Raw genomic sequence first — 17514 nt, 5'->3', positions numbered from 1 at the left:
AATTAAGTAATTACAAATTTTATTGATTTTAGTAGTATCAATATATAAAATCTTTTTGTGGGAAAGGATAAAGAATATACATGATATGAACATGACATGAAATCATGTGATCCCTCTTATTATTCATTAGATCTTACTTTCTTTAACTCGTTTTACACTTTCCTTTATCCCAACATTTTTAAAAACAAATGTTAAATTATTTTTTATATCCTTACACTTTGTTATCCATTATTTCTATAAATTCTGTTTAATTAATATTTTTATTTATAAGCTTTTAACTTACTTTTCATCCATTTTTATACTTTTTCAAATTATTTTAAAAATATTTTTTATTTTAATTACTTACAATTAAATATTACATATTACAAATGAAAATTATTTAAAGATTTAATTCGTATGCAAATAAACTTGGCATATATTCTCTACAAATATAAATTTTATAAAGTTTTGCTTTTTTTTTTAAACATGTTTATGTTTATTCCTAATTATTTTGCTTTTTTTCTGTATTTTTTTTTCTTTTTTCCTCACTCAGTAATCTTCTTTAATTCTTTCTTTGTTAATTTATAAAATATCTTGTTGCCTTTTAAGAATAAAAACGATAAATTCTAAGTTAAAAATACAATTTTATTTATTTTATAATTGTATTAATTGATATTTTATTAATATTGTTGCAGCTTTAACCTTTTATCAAACAAATTTGTATTTCTTATTTAGTTTTTTCTTTCCAGCATGTTTTGCTCTTCTTTTTTAAATCTTCTCTATTTCTTTATTTAACCTTCTTTCTTTGTTAGTTATTTAATCTTGCGGAATGAGATTTTTTTTCTTTCTTTCTTACATCCCCCTTTTTATTTATTTTCCTACTTCTATTCTCCCTTTTATTCTTTATTTTTAATATTCGACCTGTTTCTTGTCACACTGCTCTCTCTGCCAGCAGGTGGCGATAAAATCCTGACTCTTTCATTCAGCCACGCTTTGTAAACGGTGATGAAGAAGAGAAGTTATGAAACTAGCAAATGTCCAGCTGAAAGTAAACATTACTGCGTTAGAGAAGGCTGATGTTTGTGTAACTCTTAATAACAGAGGTTTTTTTTTTATGTTTTATTAACTGCTGTTTGTGTGCAGGTATACAGCAGGTTAACAGTGAAACGAGTCCACTTTAATAGAAATTCGGAGGAAAACCAGTATTTGGTATTAAAACTGAAGACGACGCAGTTTAATCCGGAGCTCAGTCATGGAGGAGCAGAACATCGGGCGGGTTTTAGTTCTCCTGCTCTCCCTGCTGGTTTACATCACCGCGCTGGTCATCAACGGCCTAGCTGGATCCGGAAAAGGTGCGTAAGCGGCAGGGTTTTTCTTTAACCATCCGCATTCTGATAAACCACGCCCCTTTTGTATAATATACCATGTCTGCCAGCTATTAGCCAATCACAGCACAGAAAAGCCGCACGAATCTTACATAAAATGTACACTTTGGACATTTCACGGTTTTTATATTATTATTTTATATATATGTGTTTTTAATTACCAAATTTGTGTTTAACATAAAGGTAATTTATGATGCTTCAATAAATAAATCACGTGTCCTAATTTTACCATGGATACGTGCCTACATGAATTTTGGCGCCAAATTAGTCCATTGAGAAATGCAAGTTCACGTGATCATAAAAATCAAATAATGTGGTTCATTTTTTTTAATAACTCTGTGTGTGTGTTAGTCTATTCTTTCATTCAAGGTTATGAATGAAAGTCTAAAGTTTCACAGATTAATACTTTACTCAGATGTTACTTAAACCTGGGAATACACATTTTTTTTATTATTTTTTCAATTCAATTTTATTTATATAGCGCTTTTAACAATGGTCATTGTCTCAAAGCAGCTTCACAAAAAATTAAAGAATTTTTTTTTTTTTTTTAGAAAAGAAAATATTTGGAAGTGTGTATGTGTAAGAAAAATGTGTCTAGATGAATGAAATGTCTCTGATGAGCAAGCCAAGGGTGACGGCGACGGTGGCAAGGAAAAACTCCCTGAGATGGCAATAGGAAGAAACCTTGAGAGGAACCAGACTCAACAGGGAACCCATCCTCATTTGGGTGATAACAGATAGAAATAACATCATGTGTGTTGTGCAGGTGAAAATTCAATATAACAGAAGTTGTGTAGATTAACATGAAGTCCAGTTCAGCACAGGGAGTCAGTAGGTGCAGATGGGGTCTGGGTCACTGGAAGCACAGGAGCAGGATGTGTAGCTCCAGCCATCAAAAAGCAGAATCCAGCTGGAGCTGGTCCTTCTCTGGATGCCTCAAAAACCTCGCAGGGTTGGCCTTTGTCTACTGAAGCTGGCACAATCTCCAGATGCCTCGTGATGGGTAGAAAAGTACAGAACAGATGGAGAGAATTAGCGTAGTTGCCATTCAGGATAGGTGTATTGGAGTATAAAGTTATGGGATGAGTTACGCGTATGCCAGATTAAAGAGATGCGTCTTGAAATGGGAAACCGTGTCTGCTCCCCGAACACTGTCTGGAAGGCTATTCCAAAGTTTTGGAGCTAAATATGAAAATGCCCTGGCCCCTTTTGTAGATTTTAAAATTCTGGGAATTACCGGAAGTCCGGAGTTTTGTGATCTTAAGGAACGTGATGGATTATAGCGTATCAGAAGACTGGTTAGGTATGTGGGGGCTAAACCATTTAAATTATTGTTTTCTCACTTTTTACAACAGATAAAAAAAAGAATAAGAAAAATAACATAAAACCTTAAATAACATAACAAACAACATAACATATATACAAAGTGCTTTTCTATTGTGTACAGGAAATAGCATCAGAACATCATAAGCAAAACCTGGTAACAGCCACATAGTTTTGTCCTCTCGTAGTCATATTTGGTTTTTGATGTAATCTATGAATGGACGCCACCTAGCCTTGAACTTGGATTTTGAACCAATTGAATTCAGTCTTATTTTCTCCAAACTAAGGAAATACAGGACATTGTTTGCCCATTGTTTAAAAGCCAGGGGAAATGATTGTTTCCAATTAATCAAAATCAGGCGTCTTGCCAACAGGGAGGTAAAAGCAATACAATCCAATTCACTTTTTGACAGGTTGTTGTCTTCGTTTACGGTGCCAAAGATAGCAGTTAAAGGATTCGCACAGACATCTTTACAGAATATTTTGGAATAAGATAGAAATATGTTTGACCAAAATACAGATAGTTTGGGACACAACCAAAACATATGAATGAAGCAGGGGACTGCTTGCATCTCACACAGGTACAGCACGTTTTACCGAGGTATACATTTTTGCTAGTTTGGCTTTAGAGAGATGAAGTCTATGCACCACTTTAAATTGGATAAAGCTATGTCTAGTGCAAATAGAAGATTCATGGATCCTATATATAGCCTCATCCCAATCCGCATCTGTCAACGTAACCTTGATCCTGTTGCTAGGAGTCTTTTTGTATATTACTAGAGACGGATGGTACTGACGCAATTTTAATGTATAAACCAGAAATATTTCCTCTTTGGTCCGGGTCGTCAGGAAGGAGCTGATCAATAGGATTTTGTTTAGGTAGCGCTGGAAAGGGGGAAAGTTCTTGCGTGCGAAATCTCGCACCTGTAAATACCTGAAAAAGTGTGTTTTGGGAATATTAAACTGGGATTCAAATTGGAAATACACACTTTTAATCAAGTATTACTACTGGGATTTAAGTCTCATCCTTAAATGATGAAATGAAAGACAGCTGGTCGAATTCACATCACCTTCAGATGAAATGTGTTACTGCTTTTGAAAAACGTTCTCTTATGAAGTATTAATACAGGATATCTTATAATTAGTGATGGGTCGTTCATGAACGATTCGTCTTTTTGAACGAATCTTTAATATGACTCAGATGAATGAATCGTCTGGGAGAGTGATTCGTTAGTTTTCTATTGGGCGTGCATGCATCGCAAAACCTCCGTATGTTATATACAGGAAACAGTATTGAACGATTCTCAGCAATAAGTCTTCAAGTCCCGAATCGTTCATTATTTTGACACGTGACTCCCATAGACGCTATGCAGTGCAATAGATTAAAAAAAACGAACGAGTCAGATAGGAAGATATAAGAGGTAAGCTGCCCATTCTGTTTATTATAATATGTCCTTAACTGCATTGTAATATTTTCATAACTGGAACTATAGCTAAAATTTGTGTATGTAGATGTATTGGGGGTATTTTTATTGAAATCGCAATCTTTTAATTTATTTCGTTCAAAAGAACGAAATGAACGAAATGACTCAAAAAAAGATTTGTTCTTTTTGATGAACGAGATTCAAAGAACCGAGTCACTAAAATGATTCGAACTTCCCATCACTATTATCCCACTTAAGAAAAAACCCCAACATTTAAAAATCCACATAGTCGCCAGTGGCATTTCCAATGGAAATAGCTAACCAGCAGGCCAAAAAAAATAAAAATAGAAAATTCTGATGGAAAAATTAATTACTGGTTTGTTACTTTGTGCTCTGTTAAAAAAAAAAAAACGTAGATATTTTGTGTCTTTAAAGCTAGTTTCATATTTTTACGAGTTCAGTATCTATCTATCTATCTATCTAATTTTTGTATCGCGGATAGGAAATATTGTAAATGTAGATAATCTGTTTCAGCAGTATTAAGAATTTCAAGCACTGTAATTATATTTTTGCATATGAAAACAATCAAAACATTTAAAAAAGACATGTACTGTAAATGAATGAAAGATATGAAATAAATATACATTAAACCACACTTAATCTTAATTCATGATTCCTCTTGGCACCGGCTGCTTTCAAAAAAATCCACAAAAATATGTAAACTCTAATATAGATAATATAAATATGTAAACAAATTTTAAGTGGGTCCTGGACAAACGGGCAACTTAGCTGGTGTAAATTCAGTTGCTTATATGCTGAAAATATTTTGTATGCCGAGGCAAATTTCTTGCAAAATTTCAGTTCTTTAGGTCGGAAATTAGTTCATATGGCAAGATAGATTATGCCGTACTACATTTAGCCTGTAGAATACTCTGGTGTACAGGAGCTTTTGCTTGACTCAGTGATTGACCCAGGTCCTGCAGCTGCAAAAATGACCGTGGGTATGAGGTGTTTCTGCTGAAATTCTAAATTGGTTTTCGTAATATATGGTGAAGGCAAAAATACTTTACCCTTACTGCTTTCACAGGATTGAAGAGCGTAAGTTGTAGCCAGGAGCATCTTATCATCAGCCCTTGTTTAATTGATCATCAGCAGGTGTGCTGCAGACCTTTATAAAAGGAGGGGTTTTGGCAGTTTGCTGGTCTGGATCGTTCAGGAGTGTGTTAACACAATGCCACAGAGGGAAATACATAACCAATGGTCTTGGAGTAGCAATCGTTGCTGCACAAAAAAATCTTGAAAGGGTTATAAAACCATTTCTAAACAATTTGGAGCTCAATGTTCTATACAGAGAGAGATTTTTCTCAAATGAAAAGACAGTTGCCAGTCTTTCCAGGAGTGGACGTCCCAGCACATTCCCCCCAAGATATGATGGTGCAATGCTCAGAGAAATACAAAAAACGCCAAGAGCTACATCTTAGACACTACAGGCCTCATTCAGCATATTAAATGAAAATTAAAAGTCCATGATAGCACAATTATAAGAAGACTGAACAAATAATGCTGTAAAGACGAATAGACCAAAATTATTTGAGAGACTAATGAGTTCATAGAGAAAACGATTACTTTTTAATTTAATTAAGTTATTGCTGCTAACCCTGTTTGTAAATTTAAACAACAAACACAATACAGAACATTCTTGTGACTAAGTATTTACCCCCTACTAAGTATGTACGACTGAATCTCAATAAACCAAAGATTATCTATTAAATCTTTTTATTGCTTTATTTTATTAATTCTTTGATACAAGTGTTTTGTATTTCCTGGCTTAGTAACGTATTAAAAAAATCAGAAAAGTGAAGACAATAATAGACTGTGGATATGTTTCTATAGTTTTATACCATACTGAACATCCTTCATTGTCTGTTTTTTTTTTTTTTTTGGTCTTACAGCTGAATTCTATTTGGCATTACTGTTCCTGTTTTATTCTTTCAGAATATGATGTAATGTAGCCCTGGCCTGATGTAAGTGCTAAAATAGGAATGGCGATGCGGGGAAAAGCCTTAGTTTAATGATCTACACAAGCGGCTCAATGTTTCTGAGAGAATGTTTGACTGACTTAATCAATGCACACTTTTTTTCCCCTCAGACCTGGACAAACATATCTTTGTGCGAGAGTACAGTCAGGGCAAATATTTGCCCGAAAAGATTATCACACAGAACTGCAGTACTGTATTGTTTCTATACATTTTACACATTTATGGAAATATTCCAGTCACATAAATATGCTTATTCATTTTGGTGTATGGTTCTGACCTGCCATGTGGAAGGACCAGGTTCTATTCCCAGTCAATGCCCAAAACCCCAGTCACTTGATGCAATGCCGGGCCAAGCTCAGATAAAATAGGAAGTTTGTGTCGGAAAGAGCATCTGATGTAAAACCTGTGCCAAGTTGCGGATCGAATGGCGAGCCCTTGATGGGAGTGGCTAAAAGACAAACAATATCTGCTATTCCCGTCAATGTAAATTAATAAAACTATTAATTGTTAGTATGTGTAATACTTGTGGGAGAATTAAACATAAAATTTATTTATTAGTTTAAAAGTCCAAGTTTGCTAATTCATAGATCAGGATGGCGACTGAAACGGGCAACAATGCACCTAGTGTTTTTAATTTTGTGATTAATTTTATCCACACAAGCGCCAGGGTTGCGTTCAGTAACGTTCAGGAGTCATGTAATATCAGTATCGATATTGTTATACAAGAATATTGGCACAAATATTGTTTTTTGTTTACAAATAGATAATTTTATATAATTTCTAATAAGCTAATCTTATAGTTTAATGTATGAAATCTGAAGACTTGGTAAAAAAAAAAAAAAAAGATTTACATGCTTATTTAGCATTATTTTAACTTAACCGAATGAGCTAATCGTTCCTAATCACTCTAATTAATTGGAACTATTTTCCTAATACAGTGACAGTGAATCTTAACCTATGATTGTGTTCTTGTAACTCTGAGATATTAATCACATTATTTGTGTCATATTGTTCATGTCGTTCAGGACCGTTTTTGCACAGCACAGGAAACGTGTCAGCTTTGTACGAGACCGAAATCACTCCCGCCGGCTGGACTTTCTCCATATGGGGAATCATCTACACCTGGCTTCTGCTGATGCACATCTATTTTTTGAGTTGCATTTGCAGACGGTAATCACAAACACACAAATGATCATTTCACACCAGAATAGTTAGACGAAACAAATCTATTGAAGGAGCAAAGCCTTTGAGTGGTGTTCAAGTCAACCCGGGACTTTTCACTGTACAGAATATCAGACCACACTTATGAGAGGAAAAACTCCTTATTTCTCTATATAATCCCCTGCTACACTAACTTCTTGCATCACATCTGAAACGCTGGCCTCCCAGGAACTCCTTTAATCGAGCAAACAAGTGGAAAATGCTTGGAGTGAGGTCAGGACTGTACGGGGGATGTGGCAATAACTCCCAGACGAGTTCCTGTAATTTGCTGAATGATGATGTGTACAGTCATTCGCGGATGAACCTCCTTCTTTTATATGAATCTCATGACCGTACTGTGCTTGAAGTCTTCTGTAAATGTTTAAATCGGTTTTATGCCTTCATTCACCAAAAAGTCCTGGTTTGACTTGAATGCCAACTAAACCATATTTACTTTTGCTTATCCCTGATATTAGACAGATATTTGTTCATAAATGATATGATATATAATATTTTGTGCAGTTATAGGAAAATAATCAATGAGCAGAAGTAATTCACATTTAATATGATTTTTATTACAATATAAGCGAACAGAAATACAAGAACATGACATGGATGGGACGAAGTTTAGGAGAAGAGCACTATACACATGATAATTTTTCTAGTTCATCTGGTTTCTATAGTAACGAGTGCATTAATATAAACCTGTAATTTGCAGCTAGACTTTTGTAAAAACTGCTGTTCTATAAATTAAAGAGAATTCTTTACATTAAAGAAAAACAATCCACCTGCTTTAAACACCTTTGTGTTTGGTATGAAGGACTGCCACCGGGTGGATGTATTGCAGTCCCGCTCTTCCTCCTTATGGCTTTTTCATCTCCTGGATGATTAACATGCTCCTGAACATCACCTGGCTCCTGCTGTGGGACCGAAAGTGAGTATGAGTCCATGTGGCGATCCTGAGAACCCTTAATACGCTCGACCCCACGTATTCTTAAGGTTTGGGAAAGAATTGATGTCTGTTTTTAGATAATTAAATTGAAACGCAAAGTGATTTATTTAGCAGTGTTTACATTTTTGCTGGTGTCGTCAGATGCTATTTCCTCTGGAACTGGTCTTTTTTTTAAATTACAACCAATTTTATTTTAATAATAATAAAGTTTTACATATGATATGTGATGTAGGTGTGTAGACTGTGCTTGTTTAGAACATGTCTAGCAACCTCGAGTGTGATCTGTAGTAATGAGCTGAAGTGTCCGTGTGTGTGTTTTCCTTTTCTGCAGGTTGATGATTCCAGCGCTAATATGTTTAGCGCTGATTGCGTTCACCAGTTACCTCCTGATCTTCTTCTCCTGTGTTGGTCTGAGAGCTCACGGACCCTGGCTCAAGCAGAACCATCCCACTGATCTACGCTGCATCTATGTGCTGGTGTGTACAGTGTGTGTGTGAGACAGAGAGAGACGCTGAATGTCTATAAGTAACCCCAGTACTAGCAGTGGAGTAATATAGAAGATGAATGGTACAGGAACTCGACTATTAGGTATACTCTGAAAATTCAAATAAAATTTTATTTGTCACATACACAGTCGTACACAGCCGTACGATATGCAGTGAAATGCTTAGACAACTGCCTGTGACCTTAAAATAAAAGACTATGAATAGAAAAAAATATATAAAAAAGAAAACAAGGTAAATTTAACTAAGAAAGAATAAAATTAAATTAAATATCATAACTGTACAGGACAAAATATACAATATAATAAAAAAATAAATAAAATAAGAAACAGCTGTACAGTACAGAGATATAGAATTTATGGACTTTTTGTGTGGGAATGAAGTTAAATATAAATTGAATATCAATGGAATATAAATTAAACATTTATGGCAAATTTCATATATTTAAAATTTCATCTTAAATATTAATGGCAAAAAAAATGGTGAAATTTTAATTTCGATTCATTCAGATAATTGTGGAAAGTGTGGAATTTAAGCTTAACAGATGCAAAAAAATGTTAAATTTATTTTTAAAATGTATTGGACTGACTTGTATATATTTTTTCATAATTAAAAAATATATACTTTTATTATTATTATTATTATTATTATTATTATTATTATTATTATTATTATTATTATGTGATTTAATTTAGAATTGCATTATAATTTCGAAAAATTTGTACATTTCATACAATACAAATAAGTAAAACATTTTCGAGTAAAAATTACTACCAATAACCAGTAATAATAGTAAACAAACAAAAAATGATTATTATTAAGTGTTCAAAAATATCTTGATTTTTTTAAATTCCATTTCAGCAAAGATTTTTTAATTTGCTATATTGTTTCCAATTTTATACTTGAACAGTAAGAATATTAAAATGTCCAGGCCTTAGGCCTGTATATATACAGTATACCTGTATATATATTTATATATAATAATTGATATAATTTTTATACTAAATAAAGAATACACTAACCTGTTTTTGTATGGATGCACCAGATCTGGAATTATTCGTTTTTTTAATAATAAAATAAAGAAACTGCTAGATGTATTATTTCTCCTCATCATGTTATATTCGCCTGTTAGACCGTTGTGTAATAGCGCAGCTCAGATGTTCAGCTCACTTTGTGTGTTTCAGGTTCAGAACAGTATCGCCACTTACGCCACATGGACTAGCATCGCTACGCTCCTCAACTTGACCGTCGTGTTGGATATCGAGTCCATGTCTCCCACCAATGCGGCCACGGTGTCGCTGTGCCTTCTGCTTTTAGAAGTAATCATATGGTTAGCTCTAATCCAGTGTCAAACTCTCTTTTGACGTGTTAGTTTGTTTTTGTTTTTTCTTCATCTTGATACAGATGTTGTGTTTGTGCAGGTTTGCTGTTGAGAACTTCGTGATCGAGAAGCACGTGCGCTACGTTCTGACCGTCTACCCCGTCATCATCGTGGCTCTCAGTGGAATCCTGAGCAAACACTATGATGCAGCAGCTCCAGGCAGGAACGCCGTGTTTTCCGGTGAGTCTCTGACGTCACGTCTAGCAGTTTTATTATACTTATTATGACAGATTTTTGGTAAAGCCACGCCTCCCTTATTATACCTGATTTTTTGTAGAAATTACACCATCTTTGTTGGCTCTTTGAGGCACAGAAGCCACGCCTCCTCTATTATTTGATTATTAGTGAAGTTACGCCATCTTTGTTGGCAATACAAGGCACATAAGAAACGCTTACTTCATTATAACTGATTTTTAGAAACGGAATTCGCATACCGATACAACAGAAGTTATGACAACAATTTCACTTGAGCAGTAAATTATTTGCTCTTATATAAAAACTGCTCAGATTTACTGTAGGCCCCACGGTAAGAACTCGGTGCAGAAAAACTGATTCGCATCTGTTTTTTCCAAGTGCTTATTTTGACGACAGACTTAATCCTCCTCCGCATGCAGGAAACCAGTGTTGCTCGATTTTCTGGAGAGATGTTTTATCATCGCTCAGAGCCAATTTCTCTAAGCTACTCTCTCCTGAAGGAGTTCTTTTATCTTGCTGTTGTGCTTTGGATCGTTATCATGCTGGAGTATTACTCTTCTGCCAAGCTTCTGGAGATTCGGGAGTCATCTTGTGAGCTTTGTGAAATCCACCGGCCATCTGGTGTATAAATGTCATCTTTTCAACACGCTTTGCAGCACCATGTCATCACGCTCACACCTGCGTGCTTCACCTTCAGGTCTATACATTCACTACAAGGCTTGTGGACTTTGTTTGACCCCAACTTTTTATAGCCTCATCTATTCCAAGAATCATTTCCCAAAATTCATTAGGCTTCTTTTTATGTTCTCTAGTGAGCAAGGTTTTTTTTCTTGCATGCCATCTTTAGAGGTTGTTGTTATACAAAGTTATTGGCACCAGAATGTCTTATTTCCAGTCTCTGAAGGTACGTGTAGCAGTTTTATTATACTCATTGTGTCGTGAATACAACAGCATAAGATGAGGATTTATGCTCAGCCATCTCATTCATTGTAACTGGAAATTCAGTGCCAAACCTGAAGAACGTGCACAAAGACCGTGGCGTTATTTTAAGAGGACGCCCAATACGGCTGGTTAAATAGATTGCAAGATCGATACTAACTCCCATCTTCATTGCAACTAATAGGCCACTCATCATTCATTCAACATTATTTTTTTTTCATCTCTAGGGTTTTATTCCCTTTTAATAAGGGCCACGTTAATTTGCATGTCGACTGTTTCCCATGTTCACTTTTAGATGCACTTTTCCCTTGACATTTTTACTTCATCTGTCCTTCACAGCTGTTCTCTTGGCGCTCGCCTGCGTTTTCTTCGTGGTCCGACTTGCTCTGGTGATTTGGAGGCACCGCGCTCGTCCACTTTCCCCAGACGAGAACGCAGAGGGGCTGGTGGCTCCTGCCCCCACCACGGAAAATTAGCACGGTGGTTTTTAAAGTCTGTGCATGAAACATCAAAGACTTTGAATCCATTTCATTCCACTGTAATGAAACACAGCCTTTAACACTAACACATGATACATGGGTGGCATTCCTTATTCATGTTCAATAAACGTATGAACCTGAAACTGCTTTAATTCATGGCCAAAACATACATTAATACAATGCCATGAGAAAATATTAGCTCAGACTGATTTTTCTTCCTTTTTTTTTAGCTCACTTTCCCACACTGAGTCTGTCTGTAACCATGGTTTAGTCATTACGCTGAGCAGAAGACTAATGAAGTGGCCTTATTTTTAGCAAGGCATAATTAAATGTGAAATCGAGTAGGCTAAACTAGCAATTCTGTCTATGTGATAAGTATCATCTTTTGGATATGTCCTGTTATATTGACGTGATTAGCTGTGGCTCTTTTCAAAAGCTGAAACATTTCCATTTTTGTTCACTTGGCAGGACATGCAAGAGTCCAGTCCAAAACTCTGAGCGATAATCTAAGCGTAGAGCGAACAGTCTTAGATTAAAAGCTCTTTGGCAATGATAGAATTCTCATTATGTAAATGTAGAAAAAACATTTATCAAGATTTTTTTTATTATTATTATCATTATTATAAAAGGATGTTCTCACTGATTTCTGAATGAGAATCCCAGTGATTAATGAAAGAAAACTCTTAAGCTAATTAGGCACTATCACACAAGAGGGAGTGCTGTCGTGCTGAATATCGGCACATAACAGAATATTTGGAGCAACAGCATGAACTCGAATGCGATATTGCTTTTTAGCCAACAGTAATACAAACCCCAGTTATTATCAACAGACTATTGTTTGTATATTTTGCTCCTAAAGCACCAACCCAAACGTGAGGAGAAACAACCATTGAGTTGGTGGACCGTCCTAAGAAACTTACCATATTTACTTAGTATTTCCACTTATTCCTTTTTAGAATATGAGCTAACTTCCAGGTTTTGGTGTTGAATCCCAAACAATGTTAAATGGAAAGCTTTGTAGGGTGTACAATCCCTTGTTCCACACACCAAGTAGTGCCCTTGATCAAGAATTCGAGAGGGATTTGGGATTTAGCCTTATGTGTTGGAAGCTAGTTAGCTTTTGTGGTTTGCATTAGCCAAGAACAGAACAAGACAGACGGGTCAGAGACGATTCTGAACAACTTGGAAGCAATTACTGTGGCGCGATGCATATAATTAAACTTCACAGTGATGTTATTGTCAATATCAGCACTCGTGGAATGTTTCTCTTCCAGTCGGATTACTCGTTTGGAACCAAATGTTGTTAAAAAAAAAAAAATTATTTCTTAAAAATCTACTTTTGTTTAGAAGAGCTGGGAAGAATTTATTTTTATTCATCTATCTGTACATATATATCTACATATACAGTATATATACATAATATCTAATCATGATGCACTACATTAACTCTATTTGTAGTTGTTGCATATCTGTACATGGTTTGTTTATCAATTCAGAATGCATTAAAAAGGGACCATGTGCATATACACGCATCACACAGATAAATGTCAAGACATGAGTGCATCTTGAGTCGTGTTTATATTAAATGCTCTCATAGCAGTTCATTATATAAACTCTAATCATGTCAGTACTAAACTGTATATTTGTTTACAATGACTTAAGTAAGGATTATAACATTTCATGTGTGTGGGGGGTGGGCTAAGTTACAACTTTTCCATTTATAAAGCACTGTAAATGTTACTTAACTGTCTCATTATAGAAAGCTTAACATTATGAACAGTTATACTTTTTAAATCTGTGTTAATCTGCTGTTACTATAGAAACAATACCGTATTGGAACGAAAGTACTAATTTAAACCTGAGACTCTCCTTGAAGCAGAATTTCTCTGTGATCTTCTGTTAATTAAAAAAATTAATCAGCACTATTTAATCAATCAGATTGGAGAATTTAAGAATGATTCATGATTTAGGATGTACAGAGTTAAAATATTATGTTTTTCATAACACTAACACCAGCGTATGCTTTAATAAATGTTTTTGATACTGTTTGAATATTATTAATTTTACAACTGTTAATATAATAAACAAATGTAACAGGTTTTATGGATGTCTTTGTTTTTTTTTTGTTTTTTTGTATTTTGATTTATATTAACTAGTTCAAATAAGCAAGAACACATGATACAAGAGGTGCACAGACAGGTCCATAAATATTGAATGAATTGATGATCCATCCAATTTATGAAGTCTTGACTTTGCCCACATCTGGCACAAATGGCAAAAACAAAACATTTAACATATTGTTGTTTCAATATTTATGGACCTGACTGTATTTGGAAAGCTTTTTTTTTATATTTAGTTGAGGGTGAAGGTGGTATTAATAAGAGAGACAGAATCTTAAGCTGAGCACATTTAATCAAGGTCATTATAGCCAGTGTTGCTTTGGTGATCCATAGAGCGGGAGAAAAAAAAAAAAAAAACCTCATACATCTGATAAAAAGAACTATAAAAAAAAAAAAAAAAAACTCAACCCATCCTCAGAGTCAGAAACTTCACCCACGTCTCACATCAGTTACATGTGCTTCAGTCCTGCAGGTGGCGCTAATTGCAGAAAATCGATACTAACAGGATACGGTTTAACTGATCAGTGCTTTTATACATGACTTGGTTTCTCACCAAGTCCTTGGAATGTGTGTGTGTGTGTGTGCCCACAGTGGACGCGTAGCTGCATGCGCTCTGTGTGTTTAGCCGTTATCCTGTTTGTTAACACAAAACAGGTCTACTCTTGTGACAACTGATCTGTTTGCTGAAGTATGTCGAGGGGTTTTTGTTTTTGTCTTTTTTTAAACTGTGCTGACATGATTTATTATAATGGATCGTCTTGGTAACGATCCGCACTCCTTCAAGATAAGAGGCTCGTTGCTGATAAGATGGAAACTCTGTGTTTCCCGATCCAAAAGAAGAAAGACTGAAAAACAGAAAGCAGATGACTAATATTAGCCTGTGTTAAGGATTTTTTTATTTTGCAGGGCTGGATTTCTCGTTAAAACCCAATTCTTCACATTTGATAAGAAAAACAAAAACATCTCCGGCGCACACATATGGCTTCATTTAAGTCATGCATTAACATGATCTCGGGCTGGATATTAGCCGAGATACATTCTTGATCTCTCCTGCGTTTACTCTTATCTGAGTGCAAAAGTTGAGCTGAGGGCATCATTAGGTTAAACATAGGAAGGCATATGTATAATAAATGTCATTTTTATTGGGATTCATAATTCGTATTTCATTTTGAATGTCATGCACACTACCAGGTTAGATGATGACTTAAGAGGAGGTGAAACTCTTCTAGCGGTAATCAGTATAAAGAACAACCCTCTGAAGTCTAATTTAGTGACTAATAGACGTCTGGATGTTGATTTAGCCTTGGCGTTAAAAACAGAATGCAGAGAAATCAACACCTGTCTCAGAGTAAACACTGTGACGGTGTGTTTTGGAGCTCTGTTATCAACAGACTCTATGATGTGCGTGTGTGTGTGTGTGTGTGTGTGCACTTGCTTTGTTCTTAGCAAATATTGTTAGCTCTTAAAGCGTATTCTACACTCAAGTGACCACTACAGAAAATTTCCTGATCAGGAAATACTGAAAAACATACAGTAGATATCATGTGTTAATATTTATTATGTGTTACATTGTATTACATTTGACAGCAAAGACGAAGAAATTCCTTGGTCTGTATTTTCTATCCCTGATTTTTGATCTATTTAGGCGACATTCCTCTTCAACACCTACCGCCGATCTCTGGTTCGCAAAAGATGGGTTCCTCCTCAAATCTGGTTCTTCTCAAGGTTTCTTTCTTGCATTATCTGAGGCAGGCTTTTCTCACCACTGTCTCCTTTGGCTTGATCATTATTCGCACCCGAAATGATGTTTATTCTTTAAAAAAGGTGATATAGACACACCCTGATGGAACGGTTATTGTTGTCGTAGATGTCAATAAGCAAATCTAAAGGCAGTGCTCCCTAAATTCCATCAGCATTTGGACTGCAACAAACGCGCTAGATCTTGCTTACAGAAACATTCCTGGCTCATACCAGGTGGATCCCGCCCCCATCTTGACATCTTAGACCACATCTGTTATCTTAATTCCAGCATACTGGTTTTGACACTCCAAACTGGTTTTGGGATAGGTAAAAGTCTGACAGGAAGACGTTCAATAGAGAAGAATAGGGACGGCACCAATTTGACAAACTATATTAGTGTCTAGCTACGTAATTTATCATATCACTGTCTCACATAATCCAACGGAAAGCCATTGATGATAGATGAGGACATGAGAATCTGCCTTATGATGAGGTGACTCAAAAACTACGGATGGCCAAACTGTCCAGAGAATCGATTTAGTACTTCCAGGACTATGGTGCCATCAACAACAGCAGAGCAACACCACCTGTCTGACAGTGATACCCTCCTACCAGATGTGCTGAACAATTCCACTCTTGTTATGGGAAGCAGAATGACGTGGCCACAAGGAAAACCAGCCCACCTCCCAAAGATCATGAGTTGTATTTTTCCACAGCTAATGTCAGGAAAATTCTACACGGGTTTAACAAAAAGGGCTGCTTGACCAGGCAACTTTCCTGGCAAAGTGCTCAGAGAATGTATAGTGGATGTTCTCACTAACTTTTTCAGCATTTGTCTGGGCAGTACTGTTGTACAAACATCCTTCAAGGACACCACCATCATCCCCTTCCCAAGAAGTCTTTAGTGTCTTGCCTCAACAACTACCATCCTGCCACACTCACACCTACTATCAAGTGGTTTGAGAGGCTCACGATGGGACACAGCAAGACCCTGCTGACCTCTCACTGAACTCCCTGGAGTTTGTTTATAGTTTCAGCAGCTCAATGGACTCTTCCATCAGCACCACCCTCTATCTGGCATCCACCCACCCGAACAAAATGACACATACATTCAAATGCTGTTCATAGACCTTAGTTCAGCATTCAACACAATCCTTTCCCAGCAGTTTATTGGAAAGTTGAACCTGCTGGGTGTGACCACCTCTAGATCCTAGATTTCTAAATAAAGAGACCTCAGTCAGTCCTGATCAGAAGCATCATCTCCAGCACCACCACACTGAGCTCTGGGGCTCCCCAAGGCTCTGTACTCTGCCCAATGCTGTTCAGTCACGATGCTTCAGCAAAGCACAGCTCAAACGAAATCATCAAGTTATCTGATAACATGAATATGGTGTGTCTCATCAGGCAGAACAATCATGGTCAGCATCCAGGGAGAAGGTGTAGCAGCTAAACAACTGATAGAGAGTCAGCGCCCTGTCTCTTAACCTGGCCCTCAGAGAGTTGGTTGTTGACTTCTTGAGAGAACTGAGTGACCATACTCAATAGCTCCTAAATAGCTAGAAAATTGATAGCTCATCTGTGGAGATTCCTTGGTATTCACCTGGTGGAGAACATAAAACAGCCCTAAAGCAAAAAAATCCCATTGAAATCTCTACGTCTTGTGAAAGCTGATGACAAACCCCACCTTCCACCTCCATCCTCAACACATTGTACAATGGGACTATGGAGGTCATCCTAAGCAACTGCCTCGTTTGAGGATTACATCGTATGGGATCGAAGAAGATAGTAAGGATATCCCGGTCTCTCTTCCCTCCATCACGAACATTTTCACCAGACAGAATCCAGCACATACACC

At 36.2% G+C, this 17514-nt stretch overlaps 1 protein-coding gene across 1 annotated transcript; it reads left to right on the top strand.

Annotated features, from left to right (window-relative positions):
• Positions 1–991: 991 nt before the first annotated feature.
• Positions 992–13898, top strand: si:dkey-29d8.3 (uncharacterized protein LOC556220 homolog). The gene is made up of 7 exons (XM_053487082.1): positions 992–1331; positions 7176–7320; positions 8171–8284; positions 8634–8778; positions 9990–10135; positions 10227–10366; positions 11660–13898. Exons 1-7 carry the CDS (start codon positions 1232–1234, stop codon positions 11794–11796), a joined length of 927 nt encoding a protein of 308 aa, XP_053343057.1. The 5' UTR covers positions 992–1231; the 3' UTR covers positions 11797–13898.
• The last annotated feature ends 3616 nt before the right edge of the window (positions 13899–17514 follow it).

Source organism: Clarias gariepinus, chromosome 25, assembly GCF_024256425.1.
Source record: "Clarias gariepinus isolate MV-2021 ecotype Netherlands chromosome 25, CGAR_prim_01v2, whole genome shotgun sequence".
Taxonomy (NCBI): domain Eukaryota; kingdom Metazoa; phylum Chordata; class Actinopteri; order Siluriformes; family Clariidae; genus Clarias; species Clarias gariepinus.
This window is presented reverse-complemented; position numbering and strand designations above follow the sequence as displayed.

Excerpts from the sequence above, each read along its gene's own strand:
- si:dkey-29d8.3 (XM_053487082.1), top strand. The coding sequence starts at position 1,232 with ATGGAGGAGCAGAACATCGGGCGGGTTTTAGTTCTCCTGCTCTCCCTG. Across the intron at positions 7,321-8,170 it reads TTGAGTTGCATTTGCAGACG|GACTGCCACCGGGTGGATGT; the intron begins GTAATCACAAAC and ends TTTGGTATGAAG. Across the intron at positions 10,136-10,226 it reads CTTTTAGAAGTAATCATATG|GTTTGCTGTTGAGAACTTCG; the intron begins GTTAGCTCTAAT and ends GTGTTTGTGCAG.